The following is an 18,441-nucleotide window of genomic DNA, read 5'->3' on the forward strand; positions in this document are numbered from 1 at the left end:
AGAAGAAACCCATCCCAGCTTGTCCTATGTGAACACCATGGCTTTACATGCCTGTTTATTAGCGTCACATGCCCAGAGTGGCCGTAGCTTGATACAATGCCTGAACAATACGTACCTGTGACGTAAAGGTGTGCATAGCAGGCTGCTTTGCCCACTTTGTTCGAGATGACCGCCTTGTAGACGCCACCATGAGCATGACAAGCGCTCCGAATCACCAGACTGTGGACATCCCTGTCTGGAAAACACAAACATGTGTTTCCTGTTAACCAGTTTCCCTTCTAAAAATGAAGGGTTTTCCTTGTTCTCCAGTGGTCTGCTTACACTGAGTCATTTTCCGTTCTTCGCTGCTTTCAATGGGTTTGCCTTTGTGGTACCAGGAGATGGTTGGATACGGCAGGCCCGCCACTTTGCACTTCAAAACCGCTTCCTTCCCTTCGATCACCTCCACATCACCCAGAGGTTTGATGAAGTCCGGCATGGTCCTTCTCTCCACCTCACTTTCCAGCATTTCTGGCTCTTCGGGGATCGACGGCATCTTCTCCAATTTCGTCCTAAAGCACAAATAAGCCCGAAATTGTATAGTTTTAAAAGAAACGTAATAAAAGTTTCTGGTGTTATTTTGAAGTTAATATTTGCCTCACATGTGAGAAGGGATGGCAGCTCTGGGTTCTTGCATGTAGAGCTCAGCAGTACATTCAGCTTTTCCATGAATGTTCTCAGCAATCGCCGTGTAGAAGCCCTCCGTGTCACCACTGACGTGGCTGATGACCAGCGAATGGCGGCCGGCCTCTTGTAGGATTCGGATGTTGTCACTCTCTTCAACTCGTGCCTCTAAGGGCAAAAACTTTTTTTTTAGAAAATCTTACAAATTTGACATTAAATAAACAGTTATCTGCATGTCTCACCAAAGTGCATCCATGTTACTCGTGGCGCAGGCGATCCGCTCACTTTGCAGTCAAACCGCGCAGTACGTCCTTCTATTACCTCAAGGATGTCCAGTTTACGAGTAAAGAGCGGCTCCCTGGATGGAGTGACCGTCAGATTTGCGCTCGAGATCAACTCCTCTGTGAAAACATTTGAAATTGGCTTTGATTTGGGCAAACTCTAATCTATCTGGTTAACAACCGAGCAATAAATTGCATTTTTTTCTGGCGAACTTTACCTTTAGCTGTGCTCAGCTTGCAGACATAGGTCCCACTGTCATCCTCATGCACAGAGTTCAGCATCAGACGGCACCTTTTAAATAAAAAAAACTTGAATTTAGAAGAATTTAGACTTACCAATTGTGTTAACAGTTTGCGAAATTTCTGGGGTGATTAAATCTGTCGAACCCAGGAAAAGGGGTGAATCATACATAGATGAATGGGTCGATGGATTGATGAATGAAGACATCCTAGTTCTTTCCAAACTCGTTATTTGACTCCACCCATTATTTTGATGCCAAATAATGGTGTTCAGCAAGTACATCCAGTAGGAAAGTGAAGGCACCACAGAAGAGAAACTGTGTTTTTGGACAAAGATTTTTTGAAATAATCTACTTATATAGTTTACCTTTTCCCATCAAAGTGCATCTTGCAGTTGAGCAGCGCCGGTTGGATCAGCTTTCCGTTCGAGAGCCAGTCCACATCCACGTCTGCGGGTCCCGTCACGTGGCACTCAAAAGTTGCGGAGTCTCCGGCCCGAACCGCCACGTCTCGCAGCTCCTTTGTGATTCCAAGGGCCACCTGAGTTGCATCTGTTGACAAATCAACATTATTTTAGATCAAATAACTAAATTAAGCACAATTTAGAGATTTTTTTTAATTTTTATTTTGGACTCACCTTTGACCTTTAGGCTGCACTCTGCCTGCTTGGTTCCGTACTCGTTGATGATTTTGCAAACATAAAGACCTCCGTCTGACTTCTGAGCAGCGTTGATTCTCAATTCACTGGTGACGTTTTCCGTCTCGCGCACAACGAAGCGGCCCATGGTCTTTACCATGACGTTGTCCTTCAGCCTGTGGAACATTAATGATCAGGAGTCTCATGGAGGAACTCCCTAAAGACCCTGCTTTAAAGTCCGAACTTCATGAGCTGTAAAATGGGTCTGTCTTACCAGTTCACCATCGGTTTGGGCTGCCCTCTGAATCTGGCTGTCATGACAACGTCTTCACCTTCGATTACTGCCTGATCACACGGTGCCCCCTGTAAATAGAAATGCCTAGGAAGCAATCCCACAAAGCCAAAACATTTGAAAGCAAAAGTCCCCCCAACCATACAAAGCATCAGATAAACTTCTTCAAGCATTGATGTCATTGTTTGCCATGCTTGGTGTAAAGATGTGTCGGATATTTTAACAAAACTTTATTTATATTTATTGTAGCCTGGGTTGTCTCTTTTACACAGGCAAATCCTGGATTTCTTGACTCCATTTCCCATAAGATTTTGAGGCAAGTTACATTCCAAGAGACAACTAAACAAGCCCACATCATGTTGCAACCCCCTTCATGCGAGAGTCTCCTGCCTGAAATCCTACAAGCTAAGCACTGCAAGAAAATTCCTGGATTTTTTTCACTGATTCTTCTAAGTTTTGAGGCAAGTTACATTCCAAGAGACAACTAAACAAGCCCACATCATGTTGCAACCACTGCCATGCGAGAGTCTCCTGCCTGATATCCTCTAAGCTAAGCACTTCAAGGAAAGTCCTGGATTTCTTGACTCCCTTTTTCTGACTTTTGAGGGATGTTACAGCCTGAGAGACAACTACACAAGCCCTCATTATGTTGCAACCACCGCCATGCGAAAGAGAGCACCCACAAGGCAACCCCTGCAGTCCTCTTAGATCTGTCACCACCGGATTAATGCTCAGCTTTCAATCTAATTCTGTCGCAGTTATAATTTAACAGCAGCTACGACAGCTGGGGTTTTGGTCACTCAGCTTATGGACATGGCTGTTTATGTTTTGGGCTTCGAAGTATGTGGTGCTTCATTGGTTGCTATGGATTTCTAAACCACCAAGGGTTTGTCAGATCCTTTGCTTTTTCTCATCTTTCATAAAAGCTGGACAATGGATTAGCAAAAGTATTAATACAACTCGGAAAATTGACTTGTTACCATTAAAAAAAAAGCTGTACCCTTTTTAAATTCTGATTAATTAAAGTTGATGTGGAAGGCCTTTACCTGAAAAGAGGGGGGCTCCTTCAAGTTCACACTTCTACCCAGAGGAGATGAGCCTTCGGTCTCCATCACCTCCTCCTGAGGGCTTAAGTACTCCTCGTCTGACTGGACCGGACTGCAAACTTTGGACGATACAAGTGGTTTCCCCAATTGCATTTGTGTCGGCCCTAGAAAGAAACATGAGAACAATGGTGGCCATCCCCTTTGTGTGTGTGTGTGTGTTTCAAGCAATAATAACGACAAATTTTGTTGGCAGCTTGTTGCAGCGCTCAGAGAGAGCAGCCTGTCCGAAGTGACCGCAGGTGAACAGATATTAAGTTAATCCTTTAATCCCCCCACACAGCCACTCTCTTATTCCTGAGAGCAGCTTAAACTCCTACCAATTTTTATTTATTTTTTTGCTGTCGTCCAAGATCAATCGGCAAAGACCAGAGAGATGAAAGATGGAATCTGGAAGACGTTGGTCACATCTGGACAGAGGAGACCGACAAAGTGTTCCAGGAGCTCCAGAGGAAAATGAAGTCATGTTTTTGCAATAACAGAGCTGAAAAGGTAACCCGAGACAAACTATAAAGCGCACTTCATTTTTTTCCCCAAAAAACAACAGTGCGCCTTCTAATCCAGAGCTCCTTATATATGGATTCATTCTGGTTGTGGTAACTGATGTCAAAGCAATTTTCAGAGGTATGATGTTTGGTTGAGCGTTTCCTCAGTTGCCCTCAAACATAAACAACTTATGTGCAATAATTTAATAAAAGTGACACTTTTAAGTACACTGGTACAGTTCTACCAATGATAGTAAGTTGTTTATTTACAACAGAAAGGGAGAAGATTGAAGCGTAGAAATTTAAATGACAGAATTATCACACAAAAACACAGCAACAAGTTAGAAATATTAATATTGACTTCACAAACAGAATATAAAGGTTTTAAGTTTCAACGTCTTTTAGTTTTTCTAATTTTTGTAAAAATAGAAATGGTTTCAATCAAATAAAAGGGAAAAATGAAACACCCAACCTGGACTTTAACATTTTTCTTCAGAACTATCAAACTACACAACTCCATCGAGGAAAACATAAATAATTATAAATTTACATGAGGAGAAAAACAAACTTTGCTTAAAAAATAAAGGTTCAACAGATACTCCGAGTATCCTATGAAATGGATATGGTAATTTAATTTTATATGTACTTTATCAAAGTTTTACAGGATGGAGGAATAAATCGGACTCTACTGGGATCTTTAAATTACTCAACAGTGGACAGCGGGTCATGATCTCCACACTATACAGTGCATTCATTCTGTTCTGTGCTAGTTACTCGTCACTGGGCTGTAAAATTGTCTTTTTTATTGGTGTAGCTTTGTCACCAGAGCGCACACACCAGGGCTCTGTTGTTTGTGGTTTGTGGTTCAATGCTTCATTGGATTTGACTACCTTCAGTAATGTCTTTGTACCGGAAGACACGTCAACCTTTTTTTTCCTTTTGTTTTAATTCAAGTAAAAGTGTCGATATTTTCAGCCTGACTTTGTGTTATCTTAAACACGCCTGCACGTGCACGTGTTGCATGCCACCGCCCACTTAATTCCCTTAGTCAATCATGATCTCAAATGAGACCCCCCCACCACCACTACCACCACCACGCGCGCGTCACACAAAAGACGATGTGAACTACTCGAGGTGAAAAAGAAAAAAGTGCTCCCGGCTGATTAAACCACAGAAACAAGTAAGGAATGATGGCAGACGAAGAGTGCATTATCAGAAATTAACGCAAGCCGTAGAAGCTTGAACCATCCAACGCAAATTGCGTTCATTCTGATAATGCACACTTTGAAGGCCATTAACCCTCTTCTACCATGGCCACTTACAAAAGAAATACATATTCAATCAATTTTTAGTACTTTATTCTTGTCATTTTTTCTCAACTGACTATTTGTTACGTTTGTTATGTGGTGGCGCGTTGTCACGCTACCCCAGCCGGCTGAGCCGGGGTGCTGATCGTCACAACAGGTTAAAAAAAGCATCCGTTCAGGCAGAAAGCTCACTGCTTACCGCTTGTTTTTGTCCAAATGATGAAGAAAAAATGTGTTTTTAAAGAAGCCAGTGCAGTGATATAGAACACTTAAGCTATGTGACCAGAACTTTCTTTTTTAGGCGTGTATTATCTCTGTGCGTTTTCGATGCACATCCAGCAGCCAATCAGAATTGAGAATTCCCCTGGACCGTGGTATAAACTAAACTAGTGCGCCATAATTTATAGTAACTATACAGGTGTTGTAGCGGCGATTAAACGAATTATTTAGATTACTCCAGTACTTAACTTGTAATGCTGTAGATAATGCAGTTATAGCTCAACGGCGTTACTCCCAACACGGGTGGGATCACTTTATTTATGTTACAAACAAGGTAAACATTGCTAACATGTAGCGTGTCACAAAAAAGTTTTAGAGCTATCTCTGACTCTTATCTCCCTTAATGCGGTTAACAGTTCGAGGCTCCTTATACAGTATATAATATAAGTTAAAAAATAAACTATTCATTAACGGTGCTGATAATACGGTATATATTTCTTAACGCTTTAGTTGGTTCCCCAACATTTAGGTCACCAGTTTGAATAACTTCTGACTCCCTTTTCTTTTGTTTTTTCCTCAAATTTCCCCCTTTTTCCACAATTCTTGACTCAGTTTTTCTTGAATACCTTCAAAAGATATAAAACTTTTGGTGATTATTTGCAAAAAAACGATACAAATCTAAGGTTTTTAGATTTGGTCGAACCTATTTTGCTAAACTTAAAAAATAAAATCTAAACTTTGCAAGTTTTGTGGAAGAAATTTTCCGGGTGGTGAAAATGTGCAATCTCAGCCGAGGGACAGAAAACAGACAGCGATTACCCGAGAGAACAAGAGGGCGGCTAAAAATACTCCTGCAAGTCAGAGTCTGCTGTCCAAATATGGCAGCGCCGGCTCCGTGCTGCTGGTGAGATGAGAGCGGAGTGCGTCTTCACATTTGTTGACAAAACTTGGGAGGTTTTTTTTTTTTTGCGCGTGCAAAATCTGAATCAGCACTTACAAGACATGTTTCAGGCACAACAAATGAGCTAAACAAGCGCTTCGCCTGAAAAGAAGACGGAGGGGTGGGGGGTTGTTTATTTTTGCTTACTCCCAACTTTTGAATGCCACGGCTGCCTTTAAGCCTCAGGAGACCTTTAGTGTGACGGGGATGTGTTTGAAATCACACTGAGGGGAGATCTCTGCGCCTTCGAGAAATTAATGGGTTGCCATGGCAACCATCGCTGCCAGGCGCTCTCGGCTGGGATGCTGAGCTCCAGCGGGCCTTTATGGCTGAAGGTTGACGCCGCCTGAGAGTCAGTGGGTCATTTTTTGACATCACCGTCCGATAGTTAAAAACCACATTTAAATCGAACTTGGATCTGTTGTTCCATTTGTGGTCTGACCTGATTGGATGTTCAGGGTGGCGCTGCAGGATGCTCTGCCCGCCGAGTTGACAGCTGTGACACAGTACGACCCGGCGTTGTAAAGCCTCATCTCCTTTATCACCAGACTGTGCCTGTCGCCTTCAGCTTTGAGCAAGTGGAATGCATCCGTCTGGATTTCTACATTATTCTTCTTCCATGTCACTGCCACAAAGTTAAAAAAAAACACAGCTCAATTCTTTTTTTCTACTGCAAGTTTTAACCAGATTTCAATGAATATTCATTACGTCTTTTTTTTTATTCTGTGGTAAGCAATTATTTTGCACTAGATTTTACACCTTCCCACAACAACTTGCATAATACAGAAATACAAAAGTGTGAAAAACATTTCAAATCCACTTTATTATGGAAGATAATATTACAGATAAATCTGACACATAACCCTAACTTTAATGTGTTTTTAAGAACTGACTCATATTACATAACATATCACACAGCATTAAAGACCTCCTCATTTCAAACTGGATGGATGCTTCCAATATTGCTTGCCATTTCCGTTGCACCAGTAATGTTAGGTTGGGGTTCTTTTGGACTTTAGCTAGCGTGAGGTGGTATAAACAGAGCGGTGACAGGAAAGGGGGATGGGCTTGCTCCATGTCAACGGTCCCCGCCTTCAACCCAGAGGAATATTTCTAATGAACTCCTGCCACTCTGCAGAAACTATATCCTAGAAAACGACACTGATTTTTAACTATGGCTAAAAGAATGGCATTATCTTATTTAAAGGACCACTGGTAAGGCTTTGTAAATAGATTAAAAGATGATTGGCGTGGGTCTTCAAGCAAATGTTTTAATCAAGAGCCACCTACATGTTTTTATGTTACAATTGTGAGTAATGTGGGGTTTTACATCTCAAGTTAATGTCAACCCTGATGGACAAATGGCTGCCTAACCCAATAAAGCTTCATAATTTAGATGCAGGTCAAAATCAAGGCTCCATAGTTGGCATTATTGCATTTATACTGTAAGCCATTGAGCCTTATGTGAAGATATTTAAAAGTTATGGCACCAGGTTATGTATTTAAGTCCGAATTCCCACCATTATCAAAAAATAATAATCCATAAAGGTCTTTACTCAAGTACAGGGACAAAATCTAGCCTTTTTTTTTATTAGGATCTCTGATTTATTTGATTCAATTTAAAAATAAAAGTATTTAAGAAAGGCTGAATTGGATTTCATAGTCCAATGCTTAGACGCAAGGGGGAAAACTGTTTACTGTATGTCATATTTACCCAAAAATCCAAAAAAGCCAAATGATGTAATACGGCGTTCCACAAGGCTCCATCATGACACTACTACTTTTTTGGGGGATCTACATGCTTGTATTGCTTTTTCTTTTGAGAAGAAAAAAAAACAAACATTGAAGAAGACGTAATAATATAATGATTTTAATCAATCACCATTCTAATATTTGGAATTCAGCTCTGGTAAATTTGATACTAAAATAATTAGGTGACTGTTTAGAGAGATTAGCGGTTAGACAAAACACAAATCAAAATGACTCTGAAAACCAGTTGTTTTTTTTTAAATGTAGTTGTAAATATTATGCGGTTTTTACAGGTTTCATCAGATTTAGTCCATAAAAACAGATTTTCTCAACTCAAGATAACCGTTGGAAAAATGTAGATAACGTCCCAAAATTCTCAGATCCTCATATTTTTATGCCTTTGCTGATACTTGATAATAAAAAAATCATTTCCTCTAAATTTGCTGAAATCTTTGTCACTTAAAATACTTCAAAACTGAAAAAAATGCTAACACTGAAAGATCTTCTTGGCATTACCTGTGGGTGTTGGGTTGCCGGTGATGATGCACGTTAGAATGACAGCAGAGTCACGAGTTGCCGTGGTGTCCTCAAGAGGTTTCTCAAAAGCAGGGGCCTCTGCTGGCCCGTCGTCCGCAGACAAATATGAATCATCAGATGAACCTTCTGGAAAAGAAGAAGTTGATTGACAAGCCAAGCTCCAAAACAGGTTTCTTCTCTATTTTTCAGATCGATCCCAAAACAACTGATGAGTTGTCATCTACCTTTTTTTTTTTAAAGAATGGACAAAGATGGCTAATGTACACAAAACACATCGTGTTTTTTTTTAAATTCTCAAGAGATAGACCCCAACTTTTCATCTGGGTTTAACAAGAACTTGTACCTTCTTCTGGAAAACCGTGTTGATTTGATCGATTCTTTTTGCTTCTGCGAGTTCGTCCCTCTTTTCTTTTAGCCCTGTTTGCCTCTTTGCTACAACCTCCAGGTTCATCCATCTCCATGGGTTCATTGTCTACTCGAATCACAGGGAGGCCGACTTTCCGACATGGAGAGACCCGGCCCGCCTCTGTCTTCCTCTTCTTCAGAATGGGGCTGGTCGAACGAGTGGGTGACGGGGTGAAACGGGGGGATTTTGGCGGAAACTGGACCCCTGGTTCCTTAGCGCTCACGGGAGATGTTCTCCTGTCCGTTGGGCTTTTCGCTCTGTGCAGTGATTGTTTGTCGACACCGTTTGACTCTGTTCCCAAACGTCTGCAAGCGCGTGAAGATTCCTTGGTTGGTGGAATTGCTGTGTCTTTATCGGCTGAGCCTTCACTGTGAGCAAAGAGCAGAAAAGCTGTTTATTTGTGGTGAAAATGATGGGACATCATGATAACGGGGGATGGGCAGTAGTACAGCTCGATATGAGGAAAGCTTGCGATGTGGGATGTTAGCGATCAATACTGCAATAACGACAAAACTTGAAATACATAATTTTCCTTCCAACAGTTTTGTTTAAATAAAATACAATATAACTTAAATTCTACTCCGAATGCACCTCGTCTACATAGGCAGCTAACATAAAAGGGCTCTATTCGATTGGTCAACAACGTGAAGGGCTTAGTTAAAATGGTCAAATAGTTCAAGCTGCCATAAGATTGTTTTGGCATGCGTGTAAAGATTTACAGTAACCATTTATCCTGATCTATGGCACCATTTGCGATAATGCACAGACTGAAATTAGCGATTTATTGTGCAGGCCTAATAGGCAATCAGAGTTTTTACATAATAGCCATTAAAGACCCACTCCAATCTCCCTTTTTCATCTATTTTAAAAGTGTTTCCAGTGGTCTAATAAATAGTATTATGCAATTTTTTAACTAAAATAAAACAAAAAACCTTTACGTCGTTAATGTTGTTTTCTAGGACGTAGGGTCTGCAGTATTCACAAAAAAAATTCGCCTCTGAGTTGTAGGCAAAACTGTTTGCCCCACCCCACTTCCCGTCACCTGCTCTGCCACTAGCTTACAGCCTCTCACACCCACCATCCAACATTAGACACCAGCTTAGACTAGTCATCTAGGAGTGGATGCACCAGAAGGAGACCAGGGAGCTTCTGGGTCGCCCAGCAGATTTTCCACATCACAAATGCAAACTTTTTCAAACAGCTTTTCTTTCTTCTGCCCCTAGTTCAAAGCGATGTCAATAAATGAATACTCCAAAATTGTATTAAATTTTTTGATATACAGTATGTTCTCCATCATCTGAAAATTCCCTTAAGAACAAGTTAAAACACCAAGAAAATCATTTTTTTATCGGAGTGGGTCTTTAAAAACTGGAGTTAAACTAAAGGCTATAAAAAGCACAGAAGAAACACAAAAACATCCATTTTTGAAATGAACATAATGCAAACACTCAAACCTGATTGGGCTTTTCCTTGCTGCTTTTGGCAATGGCTGTTCTGGTAACTGATGAATTGATGCCGTTTCCTTGGAAACAAGGATTCTGGGTTCTCTCAAAGAGCTGTGAACGCCCTGTGTCATCTCTTCCCCTTTGGCTTCCTTACTTTGATTCTCCACAACTCTGTTTTGGGCTTGAGTGGAACTCTGCAACATGCTCTCCCCCCCCTGCCTCCCAGCGCTTCTCTCTTCCAGGGCTTGTTCTCTCGCTTTCAACTTTTTCACAACCTGGGGAGGAATGGGCTCGACTTTCCGCGTGTTTGGCCTGTCCGTCAGTGACAGCTGCTCAGTGGAATATGCCTTCCTCAAGCTCGGCTTGCTCACGAGTTTCTTGATCCTCTGGAGCTCCTCTGCAAACTTGTTCTGGTAGCTTTGGACCCTTTGAGAGTAGCTTGTCTTGTCCTCCAGCGAAGACGCTCGCTGCTGGAATGCTGCTCTTTTCTGGGCGGCACCCTGCAGGCTTCGTCCCTCCTCTTTGCCAGCACCTCCTGTCTTCTTCCCCCTGTCATCTGAGTCAAAGCAAGCAGGGCCTTTTGGCAAATCTGCGCTCATCCGTCGCTCCTCGAAGGCCCGAACTTTGTCAAAGATCTTGGATCCTGCACGAGCCGGTTTAGGTGTCACAACAACGCTGTCGGAAGCCGGAGGACCTGGCAATTTGGGTTTGTCCGGGATATTTTTGCAACAATTGGTGCCATTTTTGTCTGAGCGGATAGATGGCTGGTTAGAGGAAAGAGGGACTTCACGGGAGAGTCCCCAAGCTTGATCGGAGCTTGGAGTCCTAGATAAGGAAGGATTGGAGGCAAATAAGTAATGAAGCCCTGGAGGAGTCAAAGTTGACGGTGAAAATTCATTTTCATCCAAATTTGGTTGTTCTTTGGCTCCCGTTGAATGAGCAACACATCACACAAAAAATGTAAAAAGACGTCTGTGTGTGAGACAAAACTTCTTCCAGAAAAAGAGCCCCCTTTCAATACAAGAACGTCATGCTTATAAAAAAAGGAGCTAGTCAAAAATCCATGCCAACACAACCTTGGAACACAAAAAAGTCCATGCACGCCACTGCAAACCTATAAAGATGCGATGTTAGTCCGAAAAAAAAGGCCGCTCTAGAAAACATGCAGTGGACAAAAAGCAGAATCACAGTTTTCAGAAGTGCTGGGTCAGTCGCACAACTATATCTTCCTCATGGCTTTAAGAAATATCAAAAAATTCTGTATTAATGTGTTACGACTGTCGTTAAAATGTCACAGCAACAAAGCAAATCAAAGGAAAGTGTGGTCCAAAGTAAAACAAGAAAATCAAGACCAACATTTTTACCATTTTTGTTTATAAAATATTGTGCATTTACTGTCCATTTTTCCAAATTGGGGTTTGTGGCCACTCTGATTTTATTTTATTTATTTATTTATTTTGGCATAATCCTGGGAATAAACAAGAAAAAAAAAAGCCGTGTGCTATAATGGCATGGAAAATGTCCTCCCTCTGTAGAGGCTGAACATGCTCCCGTAGTAGTCGCTGCCTACAGAAACACTTTCCTCCGACCCCTGCATGGCCCGCGCCAGGTTAGCGTGTGAAGCTCGGATGAGCGGTTCCACACCCAGGTGACGGACGGGTGGGGCCCCCTCGGGGGGGCCCCCGCCCGGGGCTTGCCTGGCGGAGTTTGTGGGGTCCAAATGTGGCCCTGGTGGGCGAGAGCTCAGAGTGCGGAGCTCCCGCTCCACCACGGGGTTGTAGGCGCTGGGGAGTGTGGCCCTGCGATCCAGAGCATCTGGGTTTTGATCCATCATCCTTCCCCCCTCACCTGTGGGGGGAAAAAAAAACAATGCTGGATTTGAGTGGTTTTTGTAGTGTTGATGAAAAAGGGTTCCTCAAACGACTGTATGAGCTTCAGTTTGATTTCTGTGTCTAAACTGAAGGAAACCATGTTTGGAGCATAAACAGAACCTCTTTTGTCTCAAAGCAGGTAATGATCGGCATCTAAGTGATGAGCTATGGAGGCGAGGATGCTTCTACAGCAAAAAGAAAGAGCGGTCAGCGTCTATCAAAGACAGCAACGGACTTCGGGACATTAACAGGGACTAGCAGAAAGAGTGAAATGATACTGACTCAGCCCCCGATCCTAAAGATCCAGTTGTCAATCTAACTAAATGTTCTCACTTTTCATTAACTTTCGAGAGGGATAAAGACAATTTATCAGTATTGCAAAAACAAACTTTTTTATAGTCTTGTCAAATAGGTCTTAACCCTTGTGCTATCTTAGATGAACCCACCCTTACATTGATGTGTTCTCCCTACCATGACAAAGGTGGATAAAGGTAGAAAGATTTCATGTAATCCATGAACACCAGTGAAGATCACAAATCATTGAAGAAAAAAGTTCAGTGCACTGTCTAGTGGGTCTAGATGACCCATCTCCCAAAGTTAAAGTGCCTAGGATAGCACAAGGGTTAATAATCATAAAGATGCAAAACCCAATTTTCTGCGCAGCAAGGTCATTTAGTGATTCACTGAATTTTTTTGGCAACCTAAAATCCTTTCATCTTCTCAGAAATCAACCGTGTCATTCGGTGTGCCTTATCTGTGAACTGATTTTTAGTGAAACATGGTGCTCAAAAACGTGGCCACTGGCTACCGTAGTGGTTGTTTTGTATTTATTGTGTTACAACTGGATACATTTGGGAGTTATTGTGAATAAAGTTATTTGTTGTGTTGGACTGTTTCCTGCCTATTGCAGGAGAACTTTCCATCAACCCCTTTGACCAATATCCTGTTCCCTACTGGCCCTTCTTGGCATTCTAGGTAGCGTAGTCATCCACTACATTCTTCCTTGTGCTATCCTAGGATATTTGACATTGGGAGTTGGGTCATCCAGACCCATTAGACAGTGCACTGAACTTATTTCTTCAATGATTTGTGATCTTCACTGGTGTTCATGGATTACATGAAATCCTCTCCACCTTTATCCACCTATGTCATGGTAGGAAGAACACGTCGATGGCCATTTGACTCTAAAGGATAGCACAAGGGTTAAAGGACTGTTTTGTCCCACTTAATCCGTCAACACTGGAGCTTTAGTTCTTTGAATTAATATAACTCTTCAACCATTTATGCAATTAACCTACTTCCAACAAATTTTGAAGATGAGAAAAGCAGCTTTGCACTGATATTCAGAGTTCATTGAAATTGAGTCCAATGGATTCATAAATAGTCGCCGTAAAATGCTCATAAAGTAAACATGGTGTCCAAGTTGCTTCTAAAGTCCAGGGCAGCAGATAGTTCGTCACTATATAGTTTTAAGTAGGGTGGGAATTCGGACATAGCCTTGGAGAGCTATCATACTGACATGAGGATTGTGTTTCACTCTGCTGGTACTAATCTAGCGTTTACTGTGGTAACCTATAATGGGAATCCAAACAACTGCTTGTATATTTTTATTAGTCATCCTAATATAGGCAGAAAAGCATGTTGCACTGCTTTTCTGATATCAAATATGCAATTACAAAGCTGCACAAAAACAGTGCCTGGCATGTGCAACTTAAATGTACAATGAAAGGAACATAATTCATGCCACGATGACCTATTTCTTTTTGTTTTGTCTGAGTTTAACATTCCCAATGGAGCCTCACAGCCAGATCCAAACCTGCGACAAACTGGGGCACTGTGTCACACTTGCATCACACCCTAAGGGATTATCAAATTTCATTACACACTCATCTCAGGCCAAGATGAGAGTAACCTCCACTAGATCTATAGGAAACAATTTTGTTGGAGTGTGTTTTTGGCAGCAAAACAGACACTGCAGTAAGTCACAGGCAACATCATTTGAAAAATGTAAAGGGCTATTAAATGAGTAAATCCTATACTTTAGGCAAAATTTTTCAAAGTAATGCTTGGGGTGATAATAGTTGATGAATGTAAACAAAACAAAAGCTGATACGTCCAAGTTTTTTTTTTGTTTTTTGAAAATACCTGACGGTCCTCTTCTACCAGCCTTGTCTTGGGATCTCCCAGGTCCTTCTTTGGTTTCCATCTGAGGCTCTGTGGTCTCATCCTCTGTGGTCTCAGAGTCTGAAATTAAAAAAAGAAGCGAGGAAAGTGAGCGAAAGACAGATGGATATGTTGTGGCTGGACACTCAGGGGAGTACGCGCGGGCGGGCAAAAAGGTGGAACTGATGTGACGTTTTCTTGGCAGCACAGATTTTGACGGATTCGGAAAAAAATCCCGGACAAGCCCCCGAGGTAAATAAATGGGTTGAAACTGGAGCATGTGGTGAGTTGTATGGAATGTTATAGCAGTGTTTTCATACTCTATTTACCTCAAAAATACGAGACTTCTAATTAAATGACAGCACAAAACACACAAGGTTGTTCTATATTTTTAATTAAAAAAAACACAAAGACAAGAAACAGTTCCAGAGAAATTAAAAGAACGGCTCAAAAGATGATGCAACGTATTAAAGGAACATATTAAAACTGAAGAACAGAAACCACATTTAACAACAGAAGGGTGTACAAATGGAGTAAATGGGATGGATGCACAAAAGGGAGGAGCAAAAAAAAAAAAGTTTACCATAGCTTTGCTTTCGGCAGGAGCGGAAAACTTCGCTTCCATAGTGGCAGCAAGAGAGGGCAGACGGGAGAGCACCGTTACTATGGAAACCAGCATCTCTCTCACCCACACGACCAATCCTCTTCGTACCCATTAGTCTAAAAATCACCAGCCAAACTGTGGGGAGGCTGACACATACATTTACTGGTTAGGAAACCATTGAAGGAGGACGACAACCACAGAACAGGTTGCACCTCGTCGTCAGCCTCATGATAAAGGAGCCAGTTTTTTAAAAAAAGCATCTACAACTTTACACTTTTCAGGAAGGAATCTACAACATAAACGACTTTGGACACAGAATTAGATGTTAGCTAGTATCTGCTTCCAAACGGCAGGAATTTCGCACAGAGGCTAGACGTGCTTCATCCTAGGGTTTTCTATGCAGCAGCACCATTACAAAATTACAGCTCTGTGGGGGTGGAGGCACAACAACAAACGCCACTCTTGTTCAGAGCAGCTAAACTCCAAAAACACACAAATGGTCTGCGGCAAAGAACTCGAACTTGTGAATAATTTCTAAGCAGTTCGGGTTTTTTTTTTTTTAATCCCGTCTCTAAAAGAAAAGAAGAGAAGTTCCAAGGCAATAGGGTAAGGAAGAACTGGTGTAAAGCTCACACCGACAACACACCATGGGTAAATCTGCCAAATGTCCGTGTGGAAGGCCCAGTTCTCTGAAACAAGACAAGAGTACAAAGCATTATTCAGCAGGGATCCGCAGAAAAGGTCCTGCTTTACAGTCCCACAGTCCAGTTTGGAGGGGGAGTCTTTCAACCACACATGACTTTTTTTTTTTCCCACCCCTAACCTGATTTCCCATCATTCACTGCTTTCCGCGGGAGCAGAGCTTTTGGGTTTCTTCATCAGAAAATCCTCTACAGTTCTAATGAGATGCATTCGCTTCAGCAGCTTTAACAGACTCAGAAGTGATGAATGCGTCTGTCGGAGACAGGGGAGAAGAAGTCATAAAGCCGCTTCCTGTATGATCTGTCACCACGGAGAGGAGCTCCTCCGAGTGACTCACTGCTTTGCAGCGGCGGGAAAGCAGAAGTGGGAAAAATGAGTCATTTTTCATTTATTCCCCCTCATGTTTTGCTGTTCTCTACCCCCTCCAATCACTCGATGCTCCTCTTGTCAGCCAGTTTGATTAACCGCTGCCACTAGAAGCTTCTATTCATGTTGTGATCCCCCTCCCCTTTGTTTAGCCCTCAAAAGGCAGTCATATCAGCAAACCCCAGCCTCGGTTTGGCAAGGACCTTTATGGACTATTCAGCAAATACAATCCAGCTTTATTTGCACAAATCTGCCACTGGAAGCCAGACAAAAAATAAAAAATAAAAAAATATATATATATATACAATTCTTGAGGGTTTGATATTGATTCATTACTGAAAAACAGGCAAAGCGATAATTGTCCCCCTGCACTTTGAGTTGCTGTCTCTATGTAGTGTACCCTACTGACACACTTTCCACCTGCCCCAAATTTAGGAACAACCTTTTAAATGAACAACCTATTCAATGTCACTGCCTTTCTTTTGTTCCCAGTTTTAGAATTAAAGCAGGAACAAACTATTTTTCTCTTTGCCAAGACCAAATTATGGTTTGTTTTCCTCTCTTTTTTTAGTCACATTTAGACACTAAAATGATGGTAAATGTGCATTTTCTTACTCATAAACTGGCATTTTAGTCCTATTTTAATGTCAGGTTTGTTGTAAACATTGTGGGTGTCGTTTAGTTTTGCAATATTTTGTAAAAAAAAAAAAAAAAAATCAAATGGATTTGTGTAGAATAGTAACCCTGGAGGGGGGAACTTACCTGAAATTTCTTCTTTGACCAGATTTTCTTCATTTTTTTTTTAGTTCCCGTTGAGTAAAGATGATTACCTGTGGCGTAAACTCACGAAAACATCCCTCCAAGCCGGCGGTTAAAAAATCAAATAAATGAAAAAACACATCCCAGGGTGTGGTGTGGGGAGCAGCAAGCGCTCAAGACTGAGGAAGTCGGGTCAGGCTCCCCTATTTTTTAGTTTTCGTTTCCGGCGTGGGTGTGTTTACGCTCCGGTCTGGCAGCAAAACAGGGGAGAGGAGGATGGAGCGAGCGGCGCTGAATGTAAATGAAGCCAGGTGTCTTTGTGTCTGGGTGTGAAGAGCGTCCCTCGCTGACGTCGACGCTCGCCTCCCCGCGGCGGCAGTCCTCCAGCCGGGTTCTGTCCCTACCTCCTCCTGCCCTTTTTCCGTCTCAGTTGGATGCGCTCTCAAAAAAACGAGGAAGAGACAGAGCGGTGGGTGGATGGGCGGTTGGGTGGATGTGCACGCTTTTTAAGCAAGAGGAGGGGGTGTGGAGCCTTGATTGCAGTGATGGCAGAGGAGAAAGAGAGGAGGAGGAGGAGGAAACTGGAAAATATCTCTCCTCAGGAGCGTGTTGACTCATGAAAAAGAACAAAAGGATGGATGCAAGGAAGGAGGAAATCGGGGAAAGATCAAAGGGATGTGGAAGGGGGAGGCAAATTGGGGGAGCATGAGTTACACCCTCTAAATGCATTCTCCCCATAAGCCATCAAATATTTATCTGCTATTCTGTGTGTTTCCGTCCATAAGCAGCTTTTTTGGTTTAAAAAAAAATGGATTTGTTTTACTGCGGTTCATGAAAAACGCTGTAACTGGAAACCTTAATGAAGCTCCCAGAGCAGCTGGTATTGACTGCATCCAATCGAACCACAGGCAAAAATGAATCACTTCAACGCCAAACAACGAGAGCCTTTGAAAGGGTCCGTGACCCCAATTAAAGTTTGGGGGCCGTTTGGCAGAAGCCGACTGAACTGTAAATGAAGTCCATCTAATCGCCTTTAATCCCAGACAACGATCGTTCTTGCTGGATGATGATCTCTTCTTCCCTCCAGGCACTTGTAATAACCCATCTGTGAACGCATTTTGATCACATCAATTCTTACTTGCTACTTAAATAACAAGCCCTCTTTGAAAATTTTGACGCGATCACTGTGAATCAGATGATTCAGACGCGGAGAAAAGCAGCCGTATTGGCACATGGCTGCTTTTTTTTTCCTGCCTCAAAATTACATTAATTGCGTAAACGGTTGTAGAGTTACAGTAGTCGAAAAGAGCTAAAGATCTGATGTTGAACGCTTAATCTGATGGATTTAGTTGCAAAGTTATGGCTTAATCCGAACTGCCGTTACAGGTCGATACAAGCTGTCTTGGGGGCAAAAAAATGGGCAAACTTATACGGAGCATGCAGGTGGCCTTCACCAAATAACAAAGTCGTAGACCGCTCGATGACTGTAATGTTCCGACACATTCTCTTCTACAGTTTTTTTCTATGATTTTTCATTCTTCGGCTCCCCGTAAGAGCTGTTCACATAACAGCTGCGTGCTGCTAGCATGCTCTGAACAGGCTAACCCGTGTTTTTGCTTGCAAACAACCCATACCAAGCCATAAGGACACTTCTGACTAATGCGTTACACTG

The 18,441-nt window shown here is 42.1% G+C and overlaps 1 protein-coding gene across 8 annotated transcripts in view; it reads right to left on the bottom strand.

The window, feature by feature from the left end:
- speg (SPEG complex locus) overlaps window positions 1-18,441 on the bottom strand; it is a 72,088-nt gene that overhangs the window by 34,353 nt on the left and 19,294 nt on the right. For 3 of the 8 annotated variants that reach the window (XM_023964869.1, XM_023964876.1, XM_023964894.1), the window contains 15 exons: window positions 14,321-14,419; window positions 12,002-12,152; window positions 10,314-11,129; window positions 8,797-9,227; window positions 8,433-8,579; window positions 6,610-6,792; window positions 3,160-3,323; window positions 2,096-2,184; window positions 1,822-1,997; window positions 1,552-1,735; window positions 1,163-1,236; window positions 906-1,064; window positions 642-831; window positions 322-551; window positions 116-235 (listed from right to left, as the gene is read on the bottom strand). In XM_023964869.1, coding sequence (XP_023820637.1) covers window positions 116-235; window positions 322-551; window positions 642-831; window positions 906-1,064; window positions 1,163-1,236; window positions 1,552-1,735; window positions 1,822-1,997; window positions 2,096-2,184; window positions 3,160-3,323; window positions 6,610-6,792; window positions 8,433-8,579; window positions 8,797-9,227; window positions 10,314-11,129; window positions 12,002-12,152; window positions 14,321-14,419 — 3,213 coding nt within the window. Of the gene's footprint in view, window positions 1-115; window positions 236-321; window positions 552-641; window positions 832-905; window positions 1,065-1,162; window positions 1,237-1,551; window positions 1,736-1,821; window positions 1,998-2,095; window positions 2,185-3,159; window positions 3,324-6,609; window positions 6,793-8,432; window positions 8,580-8,796; window positions 9,228-10,313; window positions 11,130-12,001; window positions 12,153-14,320; window positions 14,420-14,921; window positions 15,089-15,588; window positions 15,632-16,772; window positions 17,942-18,441 lie in introns of those variants that run through there. The other 5 variants (XM_023964874.1, XM_023964872.1, XM_023964890.1 and 2 more) reach the window with 5 other exon arrangements.

This window comes from Oryzias latipes, chromosome 2, assembly GCF_002234675.1.
Source record: "Oryzias latipes chromosome 2, ASM223467v1".
NCBI lineage: Eukaryota > Metazoa > Chordata > Actinopteri > Beloniformes > Adrianichthyidae > Oryzias > Oryzias latipes.